The 18,895-nt window shown below is 54.3% G+C and overlaps 1 protein-coding gene across 1 annotated transcript; it reads left to right on the top strand.

The window, feature by feature from the left end:
- The first annotated feature begins 12,972 nt into the window (after nucleotides 1-12,972).
- S100A9 (S100 calcium binding protein A9) lies at nucleotides 12,973-15,639 on the top strand. The gene is made up of 3 exons (XM_055324240.1): nucleotides 12,973-13,118; nucleotides 13,479-13,643; nucleotides 15,317-15,639. The coding sequence occupies exons 2-3, from the start codon at nucleotides 13,494-13,496 to the stop codon at nucleotides 15,557-15,559; spliced, it is 393 nt and encodes a 130-aa protein (XP_055180215.1). The 5' UTR covers nucleotides 12,973-13,118; nucleotides 13,479-13,493; the 3' UTR covers nucleotides 15,560-15,639.
- The last annotated feature ends 3,256 nt before the right edge of the window (nucleotides 15,640-18,895 follow it).

The raw sequence follows: 18,895 nt of genomic DNA, 5'->3' as shown, positions 1-18,895 counted from the left end.
GGGTCTGCTGGGAGCAGGTGGGTCCTTTAAGGGGGTGAGGGCAGAACAGGCTATGGAGCAGCCAGCACCCCTCTTTTCTGAGGGGCCTGAGTGGAGCCAGAAAGCAGGGAGGGGAGTGGGGGCTGGGTGGCAGGATGCTGAGGGGAGGCGAGGGAGGAGGAGTCGCCCACTGGCCTCCATCTGGACAAGATCTCTGTGCAGGGGCTCCATTCTCAGAGAGACTTTGGTCCATTTTCCACAAAATGGACATTATGCAGCTGGCTGAGTCGGGGGTCTAGATCAAACCCAGTGACTGCAAAGGGTAGGAGCAAAGACAATGCCCTGAGGTCCTCGTGTGACCCTTTCACCAAGCTCTTGCCTCTCACTGTGACCAACTTCCACACAGGTTCTTCCTCACCAGGCATCCAGGCTCTGCTGGTCACTGGAAAGGCCACGGGCCAAAGCCAGGGTGGGCCCAAAGCTCTGCACGTTTCCTGGGAAGGTAGTGGGGTGGCACCCCCAGAGAAGCCCAGGGCACAGTATCACCACTGCTGCCCTCTGACTGCGGGAAGAGTTGGCCTGGGGGGCTCACCGGGACCCAGTCCCCCTGTGGCAGGTAGGCAGGCAGCTGCCCTTCCTGTACCACATGACCTGCTAGCAGCCCAGACTCTGGGAGGCCGGCGCCAGGGCCTTCCCCCTCGTCCTCTGGGACCACTGACTGCCAGGGATCCACTGGGTCATAGGTCAGCCACACAATGGACTCCTGGACACTAGGAGTGTCCTGGTTCGGCAGCAGACCAATTCCGTGGGCCCCAATCCAGGTCTAGAAAAGAGAGAATGGGGTGGGGGTGAGGGGGAGGGCTCACACCGCATGTTCAGGACTCTCCCTGGAAGCAGCTTCCCCTCCTCCAAGAAACTCTCCTGAAATCCTCACCCAGAGTCCAAGCAACAACTGTGCTCGGAACAGTCTATCTTACTCCCATGTGCCAGCCTATCCATAGCCCAGGACCCTCAGGAATCCCCCACCTCACTGCGCGGTGCTCACAACAACCCGAAAGAGGATACAGGTAGTGACAGGTGCCCAGGACAGAGAAAATCCCTGGCTGCTGCTCCAGGTGCTTCCATCAGCTACAGAGACTGGGCCCCTTTCCCCTGGACGCCCCTCCCACTCACACACACTCACATACACACACACACACACACACACACACACACACACACACACACCAAGATACTGTTGGGAACCGCACCTTTGGGCTGAGGGCAGCAGACCTGGACCCCTCCGTGGAGCCACAAGAGGCTCCCACCTCCCAAAAGAAAGTATTTCCTAGGTGAGACCAGGAACCACAACCAAATGGACCACACATACCTCACCCTCTGGTACTGCCCTGCTCCCTGGAGAGCCAACCCATGGCTCCAGACCACCCCCACCCCCACCCCTGAGAGATCTAAAGAACTTGGTGGGTGACATGGGTCTCCAGAGGAGGGCTGGATATGTACAGCCCAGATGACCCATTCTAGGGCCATCACTTCAGGAGTCTGGACAGTGATGGCCACTGCTTGAGAGAAGGAGGTAGCCTCCACCAAAGACAAAATGCTCCACTTTAAGCTTCAAGTTATACTTTTGGACAACAATCTTGAAAACTGGACTCCCTTTCTAAATTTTTTTTTCTAGGCTCCCTTTTGAGACACAATGATGAGGCAGAGGGAAGCCCAGCAATGGCAGGGGGATCAGGGAAGAGCAGGTCCAAGCACTCCGGGAAGCATCACATCCCATCCTCTGCCCCTAGTGGGGAACTTGAAACCACCTGCTGGAGCCCAGATGGAAAGAACCCCCAGGCCAGAGGGAACTGGAGGGATCTGATGTGAAGACCCCCTGGTGGTCTTCCTCACCGGGGCACCACAAAGGGGGAAATGTGGAGTGTAAGTGTCCAGCATACTACCCAGGGGAACAAGGAAGGACCAGGCGCTCCACAGCAGCCACCGGAGCAGTAGCCCACAAACCCCCAAGGGCCAGAAGGAAGGAACCAGCACCAGACCCTCCCCACAGACACCTTCAGAAAAGATGCAGGACAAGACACATGGCAGCTGCAGACACTACCATAGTTTGCACCATAAAATGACCATATACCTCACAGGGGCTGCTCCCCCAAAACAAAAAGAAACCCACAATAGAAAATACAGCTAATTGTTTTGATGCATTTGAAACACAGTGTGTAAATTTAAACCCATTACGTATGCAACAAAGCTCAAAGCACTGACAAAGACCCCCCACACTAGCCCCCAACTCTCACTGAAGCCCACATCCTGGGCAGGCCAGACCTGTGGGTGGCCCCAGCCCCGCCCCCACCCCTGCCATGGGCTGTGCACGCACCTGGAAGTCCCCACTGTGCACACTGTAGAGGGATTGGAAGAATGCCGCTGGAGAGGGTATGTTCTGGTAGAAGCTTCTCTAGACCCTGAGGCCAGCTGGAGGCCTACGCACATCCAAGGGGGGTGGTTCTCGGAGGCCCCAGTTCCAGGAGGCATGAGGTCCCCGTGGGGGCTTCACTCCCTTCCAGCCAGAGGCAACCCTGCCTTGGCTGCTGCTCTCTTGCCTCTTCTTGGGAGCAAACCTGACACTTGCCCGTGTGGCCTCCCGGGCTAATGACCCCGTAGGACTCACTTATACCAAGACACATGTCCTTTACAGGGTGAGTTGCGATGGTGGGTTTAAGGCCACAGAGACCACTTGTGTCCTCATCCCACAGCAGGAGCGGCGCCTCCAGCAACCACACGTGTGCCACCAGCAGGCAGGAGGCAGCTCCCTGCCCCACCTGACTCCTCCCTGAGCAACAGACCCACTGGCCCTCCCACAAAGATGTGGCACAGGACTCCAACACAACAAGTCCAAATCAGCCTCCCCAGCCTCAGTTCCCCACCTCAGGGATCCACGGATCACAGCTCATCTGCCCCCTTGGCTTCTCTTCCTAAGGCCTGCCAATTCCCTCCACGTTGCTCCCTCTCTGCTTCTCCCACTGGCTCCAGTCAAATCGCCACCCTCTGGACACCACCAATGGCCTCTCGGTTGATCCTCCCCCTCCCTTCATACCCCCAAAATCTATTTTCAAAATACAAACGAGGTCATGTCGCACACTGTTTCACGTGCTTCAAGAGCTTTCTTGTGCCCCAAGGTCAAGTCTGGCATTCACGGCCCTGTCCAGCATCTCCTCCCTCACCCCCCAACCCCAACTCCGTCCCCAATACCCCCCAACACCCCACTCTCTTGTTCTGACTTCCTCACATCCTTCCTGCTGTCTGCACCTGGTCTATCTCCTCCTATAACCTGAAAGGGGTGATGACTGTCCGTGGTACTGTGTCTGTTTTGTTCTCTGTGGCATTCAACAGGGCTCTGAGCACAGCAGATTCCCAGGACTCTATTTTCATGGAATGCATTTAAAAATTAGCAAACCACAGAGCACCTCCAGAGGCAGTAGATGAGGATCCTGAGTGGCTTGGGCTCGATGAATTTGGATCCCTCTGAGCCTCTTTGGAGCCAGACGGCCCCCAACACACCTGGTAACTAGGGAACTCTCCACGGGTCCAGGGCAGAGGCTTCAAAACCCCGGCCCCATTGAGGACCAGATGGTGGGGAGGGATGACCAGCGTGGCCCAAGATACCCCACCTACCGCACACCTACACATGCACACACTGACTTGCATACATACACATTGACACTCGTACAGAATCTCATGCAGAGACACACTAACACAATCACACATGTGTACACAGACACACGCACCTTGGCTACCGAACTGGGTTAAAGCTTGAACACAAGGTAGGTCAAGCTGGTCAGCAGCAGAAAGACGGGCACAGCTACAAGGGTACTGCTGTCAGCTGTCCCTGAGGTGAGAACAGGTGAGAACCTATGGAAAGGAAGGACCCAGGGCTGTGAGCCTCTCTGGCACCAGGATGCTCCTCCAAATCCACATTGCAAAGTAGCCCTAGGAGTGCCATGGGCCACAGTGGAAATTTTCTCATAGGCCACAGGGTTTGTGTCATGCCTGCTAATGAACCGCCCGCCGCAGACCCTCACCTCCACCGTCTGCAAGGTCATCAGTGATGGCTCACCCCTTCCCACCAGTTCACAAGGGTCAGCCCTGCCCTCCCTTGGGAGATGAGACAATGTCCAGGCTCCAGAGACAGAAGCACAGGCCCACCATGCCACCTGGGGCCACACTCACACCCAGTGACAGACAACGACTACATGTTTCCAAGAGGCCCAATGCTTGGCAGGTGGTTGTTTCCTCCCTAAAACTCTCCTAGCTCCAGGGGAGGGTGTTCAGCTGGGGTATGACTGCCTTCCAAGAGGATGAAAGAGTGTGATGGTATGATGCACAAGGAGGGGAAGCCCTCTGGGAGGGAGACCCCTACCTCGGACAGGGCTCTAGGGAGACGGGAAGCACACAGAATGGCTCCATTCGTGCTTCACTGGCCCTCATGGTGCTGCTGCTCCTTCACTATCTCATCCTCCAGTGTAGCCATCTGGACACACAGCCTGGCCTCATAGCTGGAACCAGGGTCCAATTCGATAGCTTCAAGGGTGAGCTGGGTCACCCCGACAATGTGATCCCTGTGCTGGGCCTGCTGTGAGGCAGAGGACAGTTAGCAGGTGCTGAGGGTGAGACAGGGTCCACCGAGCCTCAAGAACCTGCATGCACACATATACATGACCATTCGCACGCACATGGGCACAGGTACACATGCACACCACACGGGCCCATAAGCATGCACTTAACGCAGGTGTACACACCAACATGCTCACAACACTCACACACACGTAGACATACCCTGTGCACACTCACATAGGTAAACACACATATTTATGCACACATCAGTACACTCACATACAAATACACATGTACACAGTCACACTCCTGGCTCTGGTCACCTCCCCTCCTCATTATTCCAAGTCAACGTCTCCCTACGTGGGATGAGATGTGGCCCTGAGCTGCTGCTCCCAGGAGAGAGAGGCCCCTGGAATAGTCAGCCCAGAATTACCTCCCAGGCCTCCTCCTGTTTCTTGAAGGCCAGCTTGTAGCTGAGGATGGCGGTCAGAGGCTCCAAGGCAGGACTGACACCCCAAGTCAGGACACAGTAGCCAGAGCTGACATTGCTCTGTAAGTCCGAGGGAGGGTCCAACTTCACTGAAACGGAGTGGCTACATGAGGGCATGTCTGTTGGGATGCCCAGGACTGGGGGTCTGAAAGATGCGGGGGGATGGGGGAGGGCATGGTCAAAGCCCTCCCCTCCCAGACCAAGGGCCTCACTGGGAGGCAGGTCTCCTAGGGAGGGCCCAGGTGCAGCAAGAGGACAGTGAGTTCCTCCAGCCCCTGCAGCCAGACAAGGTAATTTTCAAATCTTGCCTGCATCTTCCTTCACAAGCTGCTGCTGGAAGTGCCTGCCGGTGTCTTACTGGAGTCCTTCCTGCTATGACTGAAGTGCATTTCAAGTAACTCAAGTTGTACCCTTGCCGCAACCTGAAGCACTAAATCTTCATCCTCTCCAAAGCCCTGCTTCTCCAGTAAGCAGTGGGCTCTACCCTCCCAGGGGCCCAAACTGCTCCTAGTCCTGGGTCTCTCTTAGCAGGGACAGAGAACATTCACTGGGCCAGGGAGGTTAAGGGCAATGGAATCCTGCCTCCCGATTCCCACGAAGCCAGGTTGTTCCCTGTCAAGGCACCCCAACCCAGGCCTCACCATGTCTCCAGGGCAGGTACTGTGGGTCCACCAGGCTGACCTGCTCCTTCCCAGACACGTAATGGTGGAGAGTGAGGGTGAGGTTGTCAGAAGGCACCAGCACCTCCTTGGGCGGCAGCACCACCGTGCACTCACTGGCCCGGAAGACACATCTATGCTTGCTGCCCAGCGCATGGTTGCTGGAAAGGGAGTATGCTGACACCAAGGGCCCACTGCACCGGCTCAGCCCTTGCTGCTGCCATCATGGGGATCCCACCTTCATGGCCCTCACAGAACCTGGCCCTCCAGACTCACCTGGTAAAGAGGAGCCAGGGACTGGGGCCCTGACCCAGCTCTGGGGCAGACCAATGGCAGTTGATCCTTAGGATGTCGTTGAGGCAGGTGAAAGATCCAGCCCCAAGTGATGGCTTGGAGCCCACAGTGGCTGTCTCAGGGCAAGATTAGGATCTAGCAGCTGACACTCTGACAGGGAAGTTCCCTGAGAATGACTCCAGGAGAAGGCATCACAGGCAGGGCTAGGAGGTGATGGGCTCTGACCCATGGTACATGGACGGGAATAAAGTCAGGTGGGTCCCTGGAGGACAGGCCCCAGCACTGCCAGCCAAACCCTTCCCTGTGGAGTGAGACAGATGGCAGCCCTGTCCTGCAAGCTCTCCACCAACCCACCTCAAACAGACATTAGTGCCCAGACATCACCTCCTCCTTCCCCTTGGACAGAAACTCCAAGACTGACCCAAGTGCCAGCAGATGGGACCCTCCAAGCTCCTGGGCCCTAACCCTAACCCTAGATAGGGTTCTGACCCAACCCTGCCCCAGAGCCTGGCTCCCAACTATGATTGATGGGGGACTAGTGAGTGACACCAGAGAGGTTGGCCAATGCCCCAGGAGGAAAAAGTGGCATTCATAGGAGGGGTAGATAAGAGGAGCCTGAGATATCCAAAGGACACCTTGAGCTCAGGCAAATGTTCAGCGACCCCTGCATGGCAGGCGAGCACCTGAGCCTCACACCTTGCCTCGCCCTCACCTCAGGCCTCTGGGGAGGTCTCCACCATGTGGGCAGATGGACCGTCCAAGCTCCTGATCCTTAGCCCTAACCCTAGATTGAGTTCTGACCCAACCCATGCCCAGAGCATGTCTCCAAGGGTTGAGGGTTGAGGACATGTGAGAGACACCAGAAAGTTCGGCCATGCACCCAGGATGAAATGCTGCCATTTGGAATTCCAGCAGATGCTTACAGCCCAAAAAACCAAAGGGCCACCAGAGCCCAACTACACGTTCAGTGTCCCCCTGCATAACATCCCCGAGGCTGAGCCTCTCCCTGGGCATCGCTCTCAGGCCTCCCAGAGGTCTCCACCATATGGGCAGATGGAACCCTCCAAACTCCTGGGTCCTAACCCTAACCCTAGATATGTTGTCCCAGAGCCAGGATCCTGTCTTCTAAGGAGGGGGACTAGTGAGTGATGCCAGAGAGCTCGGACAACGCCCCAGGAGGAAAAAGTGCCATTTGTATGAGGGGCAGATAGCAGGAGCCCAAGATAGACAAAGGGCCCCCTGAGCCCAGACAAATGTTCAGTGCCCCCAGCACACCAGCCGAGCACCTGAGCCTCACACTGTGCCTCTCCCTAAACTCAGCCCTCCAGGGGGGTCTCCACCATGTAGGCAGATAGAACCGTCCAAGCTCCTGGGTCTTAACCTTAACTCTAGTTTGGGTTCTGATCCAAACCCAGCCCTGGAGCCTGGCTCTGAACTGCAAGGGATTGAGGACAAGTGAGTGACACTAGACACTAGAAGCTCAACCACCCACCCAGATTGACATGGTGCCATTTGGGAGAATAGCACATAGCTAGAGCCTGAAATCTGAAGGGCTCACTGAGCCCAGTGCCATGTTCAGTGCCCTGCTGCACACTAGTTGTGCACCTGAGCCTCACGCTGAGCCTTGCCCTCAACTCAGCCCTCCAGGGAAGTCTCCCCCCATGATAGCAGATAGGGATGTCCTGGTTCCTGGGCCCTAACCCTAACCTTAATTTGGGTTCTAATAATCCCCGCCCCAGAGCCTGGCTCTGAACTTCGAAGGATGGGGGACTAGTGAGTGACACCAGAAAGCTCAGCCAACCCCCCACCAGGAGGATAAAGCCCCATTTATGAGGGGCAGATAGCAGGAGTCCGAGATAGACAAAGGGCCCTCTGAGCCCAGGCAAATGTTCAGCACCCCCCTGCACACCAGCCAAGCACCTGAGCCTCACGCTTACCATGCCCTCAACTCATCCGTCTGGACAAGTCTTCACACTGCCATTGAGTAGAACCCCCCAAGCTCCTGTGCCCTCACCCTAACCCTAACTCTAGGTTCAGTTATGAACCTACCCAGCCCCAAAGCCCGGCTCTGAAAACCAAGGAATTTGGGGCTCATCAGCAATACCAGAAGCCTCCAGCAACAAAAAGAGAAAGTCATGTCATTCGAAAGTATGGAAGATAGATAATGTAGGACAAACCCAAGTACCCCCTGAGCCTAGCCCCGCATTCTGCATACCCCTCCACACGAACAATGAGCCTGAGCCTCATCCTTACCTTCGCGGGATCTCAAAAGGACCCCCAGATAGGAGCCTCCAAGCACCTGGGCTCTAACCCTAACCCTATGTTGGGTTTTGAAATGAGCAGCCCCAAAGCCTGGTTCCGAACCCAGAGGGATTTCAGACACCTGAGTGACACCAGAAGACTCACCTAGCAACCCAGAAGGAAATCCTACCATTTGATTTTCCCATAAATAGCTTAAGCTTGAAAAATCTGAAAGTCAACCAGAGACAAACCCCACCATCAGTGCCCCACTGAATACCAGCCCTAAGCTTGTGCCTCACGCTGACCATCACCCTCAACTCATCTCTCGGGGCACGTCTCCCCCATGCCAGCAGATGGGACCCTCCAAGCTCCTGGGCCTTAACCAAACCTGAAGCTGAACCCTCTTTCTCACCAGAAACCTAATCAGAACCCTAGCCTCAGGCTGTCCTGACACAGCCCCACCACAAGGGGGCAGCACACCACTGCCATTCCCCAAGGGCCTTTCCCGTTTTCTCCCCATCCCAGCCTCCATCACTGGCTCCCACCACCTTTGTTTTCTTCTCTGCATTCTCCCTGCTGCAGTTTCTTAATTAGGAAAGAACCTGTAAGAATAGGTTCCCCCGAAATCATATTATTCTGCAAGTGGTTATCAGACGTCTCTCCCACACAAACTTATCATCCAGGAACCAGCCAACATGCGAACACCTTCTCTCCAGGAGCCAAGCATGACTGTGGTGGCCCCACAGGCTGGTCCTAGGCCAACACCGGAATGGATGTGAAAGTCCTCTCCTTTCTATAAAGGGCTGCATACTTCCAAGGCATTCCTGGCAGGCAGAGGAAGCCAGCAGGGAGATCCTGAAATACTGGCCAGGAGTTTGAGGAAAGATCTAGAACCTAAGGACATAATGAGGACAACAACCATGATCTACAAGAGATGGGAGGGAGGACAGCTGAGGTGGAGTCGGTGGGCAGGAATGGGCCTCACCACTGCCTCAGGGCCTCGGGACCTCAGGACAGGCCTGTGAGAAGGCCGCATGGGCACAAGGAGCAATGGGAGCCCAAAGATGTACACTGAGCCCAAAGAGCAGGAAGTGGTTGAACTTACCTGTGTCCACACAGAATGAGCAGTGGGGGCCACGGGATGTCCAGGATAGATCCCCATGGGAGAGTGTCTGGAAGTCTTGGGCTGGGACAGAGGCAAGGAGGAAGGCAGGGTATGAAGGGAGGGAAAGCATGTAGGGGGAAGGATGTGCAGGGGGACGGCAGAGAGGAGAGGGGGTGTGGAGGGGAGAGGCTAGCAGGTGGTAGCCTGGAAAGGGCTGGGCCCAGGCTCAAGCTGCTTTGTTGAGAAGAGGAATCTGACTTTATCTGCAGAGAAGCAGCAGAAAACCAGGGGTCAGATGGCCCTGGGGCCGTGAAGCTTGTGGTGTCCGTGGAGCCCACCAAGATTGCTTCAAAACCTGGAGTCAATGCTAGAAATGACCTGAAGGCCAGCTGATCCAACCTCCTCACTTAATGAATAAGAAAAGGGAGTCCTAGACACGGACATTTTTTCCAGAGCCCATCCAAAAAGTCTGGAGAAGCAAGGGCTAGCATCCAGAGCTCAGCGCTTCACTGAGCCTGAGCTCTCACCAGGATCCTGCAGGCTGAAGGACACACAGCCCCATTATAATACCTGGTTTGATACCAACAACTTAGAAGAGACGACAGCAGGATGGCTGCACAGAAGCGGACACAGGCCCACTCTCGGTTCTGGACACTGGGAAGAAACACATGCTTTCATGGTTGTTTCATTGTTTTGACCACAGCTGAGGAAACCTTTTCTTTCAATGGCAGCCTCCAGAATCACTGTCTGGAACTAGGAGAATGGCCCCAAATCATGCCATAGCAGGAGGCTCTGAGCTTCCCCAAGGAGAAGACCCCACTCCCTACCACCCCACATCCCAACCTGTGGCCTTGGTTGGCAGTGAGGATAGGTGGCATTGGGGCAGCGACTGGATGGAACCAGAAATAAGCTGCTTGGGTCAGGACCTCCACAGCTCAGCCCCAGCCTCCTGGGGCCAGCCTGGAGCCTGGAGCATTATGGCCTTCTGATGCAAGAGAACCACTACCAACATGGGACCCACAGGTGCAAACCCCCATCTATTTGGAGGCCTGCCCCGCTGCCCACTCCCCCCAGTTGCTGGTCCTATTCTCCACATCCCCCATTTTACTGAAATCCTGTGACACTCGACCGTCACAGGCAAGGGCTCTGCGGAAAGTCATAGGGCAACAGAGCAGTGTTCATCTTCATGCTTTCTCATTTCTTTGCTTATTCGTGCACTCCTGCATTTATTCTTTCGCCACATGTTCATCCAGCGCCTACAGAACCAGGCCCTTGCTCCGACCTAGGCTCTGCGTTGAGGAGCCGCAGCAGAGCAGATGAGGCAGGCCTGCCGGTCAGAAGCAGGGGCGCAGCAGATGCTACACGCCATCTGCCTGTAGGCGTGCTTTCTTTGGCACACGTCATGCCTCATTGCTAATGTTTTTACTTTTCTGTAAAATTAGCTGAACAATTTTATAAGCAGGAGTTTTCACATAAAAATTCCTATTTTCTGGGCCTTCAGGAGATGTGACAACACCTGGTCTACTTGCCCCCCTCAGCCCAAGGGTAAGTACTGCTGCTCCTTGGAGGTAAGAACAGTCCCATTCACCACAGTTTCCACCAGTCCATACTGTCTCCTGGCGGAGGCCCCACGGGGATTGCCAGCAGTCCCCCAGGGAGCTCCACTGCCTTCTCCCTGCAAGCCGGGGTCTGGGCCCCGTGGTGCAGAGCGAAAGCACAGCCAGCAGAGGGCGCTTTGGGGTGCAGGGGAGAGGAGCCCCAGGCACCTGCTGCAGTGCCTAGAAGAGAGATTCCTTAACAGCCTGCGCTTCCTCCACCAGGGCAAACACGGAGGGCAGACCTGGTCCTGCACTGTTCATTCCATCAGGGTGATTTACTCATTGATTCAAGCAACTGTTTATAAAAAATTTGCTGTGTACTTGGCACTGTGCTAGGTCCTGTCCTTAGCTCCCAAGGGTTTAAGATGTGATTAGGAATGCGAGACATTAGATTACATCCCCTCCACGTATTAGGACTCCTTCATCAAGTTCCTCCAACATCTAGCCCTACTGCCTGGCACATAGTAGGTGTTCAACCAATACTTGTATTAACGAATGAAACGATAACTAATAAGATTGCCTCTTATTTACTGAGCTCTTCCACCTTTATACATATGGTCTCGATTCTCAAGACAGGTTGCTATTTTCCTGTTTTAATGACAAAGAAGTGAGGCCCAGAGAGGTTAAGTAAACTGCCTAAGGTCACACAGCCAGTCTGAACTCTTAACCACAATTCCGTGTGCCATCTCAGCAGTACAAGGCAGGACGTGCTCAGGGCCAAGGCACAGCACACAGGGGTGCCTGAGGTCTCAGAAAGCCAAGCAGTGAACAGGGGCTGAGAAGTGAGGGGAGGATTCACAAAGACTGGACAGAGTCACTGGTAGGGGTGGAAGAGGACATCTTCCCAGATACAGGAGAGCTTGGCCAGAGCAAAGTCCTCCAGACATGCTTCCTGGGTCTCGAGGAGAGGCTGCCAGTCAGGACATGATCCTTTAGCAAATGTGAGATCTCCCATCTGCCAAGCCCTGGGTCGTGTGCTCAGGAGGGTAGGAACATGAAGTAGTTCCCTTGAGGATCTACAGGCAGTTGTCAGGCAAAATATACACACAAATCAAGGAGAGCAAGTATTGAGAGCTGGCAGTGGTGTGGGAGTGGTGTTGAAGAGGAACAATGGTTTCCAATTGGGAAGACCAGCAGGCTTCTGGATGAGGTGGCATTTGAACCGAGCCACGAGGGGTCAGGAGGACTGCACCATGTCATGAGTGAAGGGGTGAGAGCATCAAAGACGAAGGCCTGGGGTGCATGTGGCAGGGGAGCCTATGGGCCCAAGGGAGGAGCTGGATGGGGGCAGGAGGGGAAGCTGATGTGCAGAGCAGGGCAGGACAGGTGTTTCTGGGGAGCTCTATGTGCTGTGCTAAGTAGCTCAGTTTGCTGCCCTGGGCAGGGGAGGTTTGTAGCCTGGGAGGGACAGATCTTGCCCAACGAGAAGCTACATAAAAATATTTGCCTTCTGCTATGTGAGTTCCTGAAGGCATGGCTCTAGAAACACATTCACCCTGAGGATCTGTCACTCAGACTGCAAGAGGGAGGTGTGATCAGAATCACCCTTAACCAAAAACCAGAATGTCTGGGCCCAGTTCCTGATATGTCACCAAGCAGGCCGCTCTCTGGCATCAGCTTCCTCATCTGCAATACAAGGGGGTGCAGTGCCTCCAATGACCCTCCAATCTCCAGCTCATCCTGAGTCCAAGAACCTCAGCTGTCAAGGAGTGTTTATCTCAGAGCCAGGTGGGAGAAAAGGAGGGCTTGCTGGGCTACTGGCACGCATGGGAGACGCAGAGCCAGCAGCCACTGACTGACCCAACCTCGGTGGGAGCAGGGGGCGACTGAGGGAGAGGCTGCTGGCTTGCTCAGGTAGGGCAGAGGGTGGAGGTTGAGGGGAAGTGAGCTACCCAGCCAGCTTCCTCCCAAACCGGCTCCAGGCCCCGGGCTGGGCATTTCACAAAAAGGCTGAAGGAGCTTTGTGAACATTTCCTGTCCCACCCCAGCACCCTTCCTGGCACTGACAGCCCAGCTCAGCATTACCACACTGCTCACCTGTGAAGCAATCTTCCCAAGAGGGCCGAGCATCCAGCCGGGAGCTGCCTATAAATGCGAGACACACACCGAGCTATCAAACCCCTCTGTGTGGCTCCCTGGCTTGGGTAAGTGAGTTCTAACCTTCCACTCTGACTTCTTCTTAACCTCCCACCATGACAGGCCTCCTCCAAGGCCTCCTCCTGAAAGCCCTCTGTGACTGATCCACCCACTTGAAAATTTCCTCACATTTTCTTGGATCGTATTCTGCGGGAGCCTCTTGTCTTCAAATGTTCTTCTCTTTAGCATTCTCCAGATATTCTAAAGCCACCCCTGCCACTTGGGGCAGGATCTTCTCCCAGAGCAGTTGCAGAGTTTCTTTTCCTTCTGTATCACCCCCATTGTTTCTACGAGCAGCCTGAGAGATGTCAGGGGAGCTCAGCAACTTTTCTTCTAAGCTCCTGAACCCTCACTTGTCCACTCCTCAGACAGAGTGCAGGAAAATGGCGGACCAGATGTCACAGCTAGAATGTAGCATCGAGACCATCATCAACATCTTCCACCAGTACTCTGTGCGGCTGGGGCATCCGGACACACTCAACCAGAAAGAAATGAAACAGCTGGTGAAAAAGGAGCTGCTAAACTTCCTCAAGGTAGGCAGGGGTTCCAGGCAAGCCTGGGGCGTGGGGTGCACTCTGCAGTGGCCAAGGAGGAAATCCCAGCTCCTTCACCCACCCTCCAGGGGCAGCAGGTGCTCTGTCCCTGGAGCTGCTCCCAGGTAGAAGCAGGCCGTGTGTGCTGTGTGCGGGTATGTAGTGGCACATAGGGCCCCATGGTTGGGACACACAGGAAAGATGTTGTCTCACAAAGAATACGGATGAATCCAATGCCATTAGTGCTCCAAAGGACATGAGAGAGAGCGCTGCAGGTGATGGGGTGGGGGGAGCAGAGCTGACACCTGACCTGGGGAGGGAAGCACCTGAGGATGAGCCTTGACAGCCCGGAGCAGACCAGAACCTGAACCCAGAGAGGTCTGAGTGTGAGAGCTGTGGGGCCTCCCTAAGTGGGAGGGTCCGGAGCAGGGAGCACAGAGCATGGGGAGATGCACCCAGGAACAAAAAACACTTAGTAACATGATTAGTTTATTTCCCTAATGGGAACATTTCTAGGCAGTTCTAGAAAAAATGGAGGATTTGTTCCTTCGTTCCTCCCCCCCGCCCCGACCCCCCCCCCCCATCTTCCAGTGTACTTTACAACTATGGGGAAACAGGCAGGAGTAAGAAGGGTGAGATGCCTGCCCTCAGGCTCCCTTCCACACCCCCGGGGCAGCTGGTGCCCTCCCGCCCTCCCCAAGGCCAGGCCCGCACCCCTCAGGAAGCAGATGGGATGCTCACAGCTCCACACAGGTGCAAGGGGAAGCCGGGTCAGGACAGCCAGGAGCTGGTGGGACCAGGTTCTCCTCCGTGGAACTCCTCCACCCACCCCACCGCCCGCCTCCCGTGTCCAGGAGGGAAAACTGAGGCCCTGCCCAGCAGCTGTGGCACAGTGAGGGCTCAGCCCAGGCTGGCAGAGAAAGCACAGAAGACCAGGCGATGTGGACTGGCCTGGGAGCTGAGCAGGGCACCACAAGGGGGGCACTGGGAGGGGCCTCAGCTGAGCCTGCCTGGCCTATCGGCCCACCCACTGCAGCCTGGGTCCTCCCCACCCCCAAACTCTCACAGCCTGGGGTCAATGCAGAGCATGCACCTCTCTCCGGCCCCACACAACATACAAACCATCTTGTTTTCATCAGATGTCCCCCCCCCCCAAGTAGGTTGAAATGAGTGTCAGTAATAAGTAGCCTAGAGAGGGAAGGAACAGGTAGGCAACGGGAGGGAGCCCACACTGGTAGAGGGACTGGGACAGGTGGGGCTCACACCCACTCTCCCCCTCCCAAGCCTCATGGATCTGCACAAACTACTTCCCCTTTTCTAAGACAGCTTCCTCCAGGAAGATGCCCTGTGAAGCTTGTTATAAAGGCCAAATGAGGTGACTTTTCTGCACATACTAATTGCGTGACCTCAAGGAAGTCCCGTGATCTCAGTTCCTCTCCTGTAAAATGGAGAGAATCGTAGTGCCCAGGTTGGATGCAGAAAAAATCAGCAAGTGTCTAACACATGTTCAACATCTGCTAGTCTGTGCACATCAGTTCAATGGTCATTTCTAATTTTTTAACTGAGGCCTGGGAGTCAGGTTCCCTGTGCCTTTGCCTGGGGTCAGTGCAGAGCTCCCCTTCTGCAGAGCTGGCCATGCCGGCCCTAACTGCCCTTGTCACCTGCACCCACAGAAGCAGAAGAAGAATGACAACGCCATAAACAAGATCATGGAGGACCTGGACACGAACGGAGACAAGGAACTGAGCTTTGAAGAGTTCTCCATCCTGGTGGCCAGGCTGACGGTGGCCTCGCATGAGGAGATGCACAAGAATGCCCCGGAGGGAGAGGGCCACAGCCATGGGCCAGGCTTTGGGGAGGGCAGCCAGGGCCACTGCCACAGCCATGGTGGCCATGGCCACGGCCACAGCCACTAATCAGGAGGTTGCCCACCTAGGGCCACAGAGAGGCTGAACGGCCTTAGCTGGGGGGCAAAATAAAGTCTTCCTCCAAGCCAGCACTTTGCCTGCTTCTTCCACCGCCTGCCTCTAGCCTGTCCCTCCAGGGCCAGGGTGCCATGCGGCCCTGCCCCCTAACTGCCCAACCCCTTCACATGGTAAGAACAGAGTGAGAAGCCACAAAATGTGGGTCTGTTCTAAGCCCCTTGGGCTCACTTCCCTGACCATTTCCTCACCTCTCACTCAGGCCCCAGTCACCTCACTCCAGCTCAGGACTTCCTCGTACTGCCATACTGCCAGTCAATACCATAGAAAGCAAAAGGCAGATACCTCCCTCAACATTCAGGCCACCCCCACCCAAGCCCTGGCCCCTTCCCACAGTGCTGTCTACCACCTTCCACAGCTGTGTGTCTCCTAAGAGACCTTATTCCTCTGGAAGTTGTCCAGAGGTGATCCTAGATGGACTGTGTCTGAGGACACTATACTGGAGATGTTTACCCATAAGCTGAGTTCTGAATCCACATTGAGCAAATTGATGTCTCTTCACAGACCAAGCAATGTCATCATGGGTGGACACTGGGGCAGGTGCGGGCAGGGATGAAAGTGGGGGAGTCTGACCCCATGCCCACCCAGTGCCAGCAGGATGGAGAGAGAGAAGAGCTCCAGTCATGTCCCTGCAGCTATAAGGCTCGACCACTACCATGAGGAGGTTGGACTTTGGGTTCAGGCCTCCCTGGAAATGAAGAAAGTGAGACAGAGTGGAGAAGGAACCAGCCCAAGGTCATAAAGTGGAAGAATTGTTCAAAGTAGTGCAGAGGGGTGCTGGGGGCTCAGGTTATGATCTTGGGATCAAGCCCTACATTGAGCTCCCTACTCAGTGGGGAACCTGCTTCTCCCTCTATCCCTCCCTCTTGTTCATGCTCTCTCTCTCTCTCAGATAAATAAGTAAAATCTAAAATAAAACAAAAAAGTGCAGAGAGGGAAGGGCCTTGAATCTATCTTTTCTATGGGCTGGATGTCCCAGCTCCTTTCCCACTACTGAGCAGGAAGAAAGAGCCAGTCAGGTTTCCGCTGCCCCACTCTGGCTGCCTGTAACTGGGTCCCAGGCTGTCTGCAAGCCAACTGCAAAGGCCTCTGGTCTAAAGGCCCATGGGGCTCTGCTGTGGGTACAAGGATTTGATGGCTCCCACTCAAGCATATAGGGTGTTTCCAGGAACTCTTCCAGGCTGTGAGGTTGAGAAGCAGAATTTAGAAGCCCCCAGCCCCTTCCCTGCCTGACTTAGAGAGCCAAGAGCTGGGGAGACTCACCTTCTGATAGCCCTTCTTCCTGACCCTCATGCCCACAGAGGAGTCACCTTCTAGATGCAGCTTGGTAGGAGAAAGAGAACCAGCCTGGGAGGTGGGAGGCCTGGGGATGCCCCAGAAAGGGTGGGTATCCCAGCCCACTGGCCCCCCTTTTCACAACGTGCCATAAACATATTTATGACTCTGCCCCTTACTAGACTGTGAACGCGGTGAGGGCCGAGTCTGCGGCATCCACTTACCTCTGCTTTCTCCCCAGCACGCAGAGTAGTGGCAAATACATGGCAGCTTCTTAACAAATACTGACTGTACAGAGGCTCTAGCATTTCCCACACGCTCCTTTCTCACGGGTGGTGTGGAGAAAAGAGAGAGGAGGTAGGGGGGCGGTGGGGGGGTTAATACTGGTAGATGGAAGCCTTCTGGATATCATGAATCTCAAACTGGAAGGTAGGGGGCAGCAAGGTGACGGGAATTTGAAGCCCCACCCCCACCCCCCACCCTTGCTTTATTTAGTCATACCAGCCTTTATCCATTGCATACTAGAAACTTCCCTTTGAAAAAGGGGATTTGTCTTGAAAATAGTTTGAAAATTGTTGATTAGACCTAACCTGCCCCACCCCAGTGCTTGATTGATTCTCCCCAACATCCCTGACAAGTGGTAGCCAGCCTGAATTCCCCTATGAAAGAGAGCTTCCTAACGTGGCACAGACACTTAGAAGGTTCTTCATCATGCCAAGCTCAAATCTGTGTCCTTGTGCTACCAGGCATTAATCCTGGTTTCCCTCCCACATCCTTGGGGACACAGAGTAAATCTAACCCCTTCCATCAACACAGCCACGCAGCCACTCCTTCAAAGCATTTTCCCGAAATGACATCCAGGCTTTCTCCAGCCTCGACATTTTTGCACCAGGAGTGGTCTTACCACCCTGGGGTCTCCAGCAAGCCTCTCAGCCCTGTCCTGAGAGCCCAGAGCACCTGTTGCTGCTGCCATGAAGACATCCCTGACCACCATCTTCTGCAAACACCTAGGGGCTTACCCCTCCCAGCCCAGGGAACTCTCTGAGACGTCTACCATTGCACTTCTGATACAGACTTGGAACCTCTTATCAAGAGGTGATAATGGCCCTGAAGGCAGAAATTATGGCTGATTTGCCTCAAATCCGCAGGGTCCAGAATGAAGCATTATAGATGAGCAAGTGAAAGTAAGTTGGTCCTAGGATCCTGTGGAGCCGGAGGATTTGCTAAGGAGCAAGACAGTAGGGGACAGGGCTTCATAGATGCCAAGAGTTCTCCCTTTTGTGTTCTCTCTCTCCTAGCTCAGTCTGAGAGTAGGAATAGTTCTAGACTCCAGGGGAAGGTCTGACAGTAAGCCACTGTACAGAGCCCTGTGGGATTTTCCTTAAGCATCATTTAGGAGAACTGGTGAAGGGGATTTAGCCTCTTCCAAAAAAGCTGGTTCTATAAATAATTATAAAAGTTGTATAGAACCACAAAAGACCCTGAATAGCCAAAGTAATCTTGAGAAAGAACAAAGCTGCAGGTATCACAATCCCAGATGGCAGACTATACTACAAAGTTGTAGTAATCCAAACAGGATGGTACTGACACACAAATAGAGAAATACATCAATGGAACAGACTAGAGATCTCCCAAACAAACCCATGGTTATATGGTCAATTAGTCTTTGAAAAAGAAGGCAAGACTACACAGTGGGGAAAAGATAGTCTCTTCAATAAATGGCTCTGGGAAAACTGGACAGCTGCATGCAAATGAATGAAACTGGACCACTTTCTAATACCATACACGAAAATAAATACAAGATGGATTAAAGACCTAGATGTGAGACCCAAAACCATAAAATTCGTAAAACATAGGCAGTAAATTTTTGATGTCACCCTAAGCAATATTTTTCTGGATATGTCTCCCTAGGCAAGGAAAATAAAAACAAAGATAAACTGCTGGAACAACATCAAACTCAGAAGATTTTGCACAGTAAAGGAAACAATCAACAAA

Source organism: Nyctereutes procyonoides, unplaced genomic scaffold (genome assembly GCF_905146905.1).
Source record: "Nyctereutes procyonoides isolate TBG_1078 unplaced genomic scaffold, NYPRO_anot_genome, whole genome shotgun sequence".
Classification (NCBI taxonomy): domain Eukaryota; kingdom Metazoa; phylum Chordata; class Mammalia; order Carnivora; family Canidae; genus Nyctereutes; species Nyctereutes procyonoides.
The sequence above is the reverse complement of the archived record's forward strand: the minus strand, read 5'-3'. Positions and strand labels throughout refer to the sequence as shown.

Bases quoted from the DNA above. Each gene is read 5' to 3' on its own strand.
- S100A9 (XM_055324240.1), top strand. From the start codon at position 13,494: ATGGCGGACCAGATGTCACAGCTAGAATGTAGCATCGAGACCATCATC. The intron at 13,644-15,316 runs GTAGGCAGGGGT...CTGCACCCACAG, and splicing joins AGCTGCTAAACTTCCTCAAG to AAGCAGAAGAAGAATGACAA.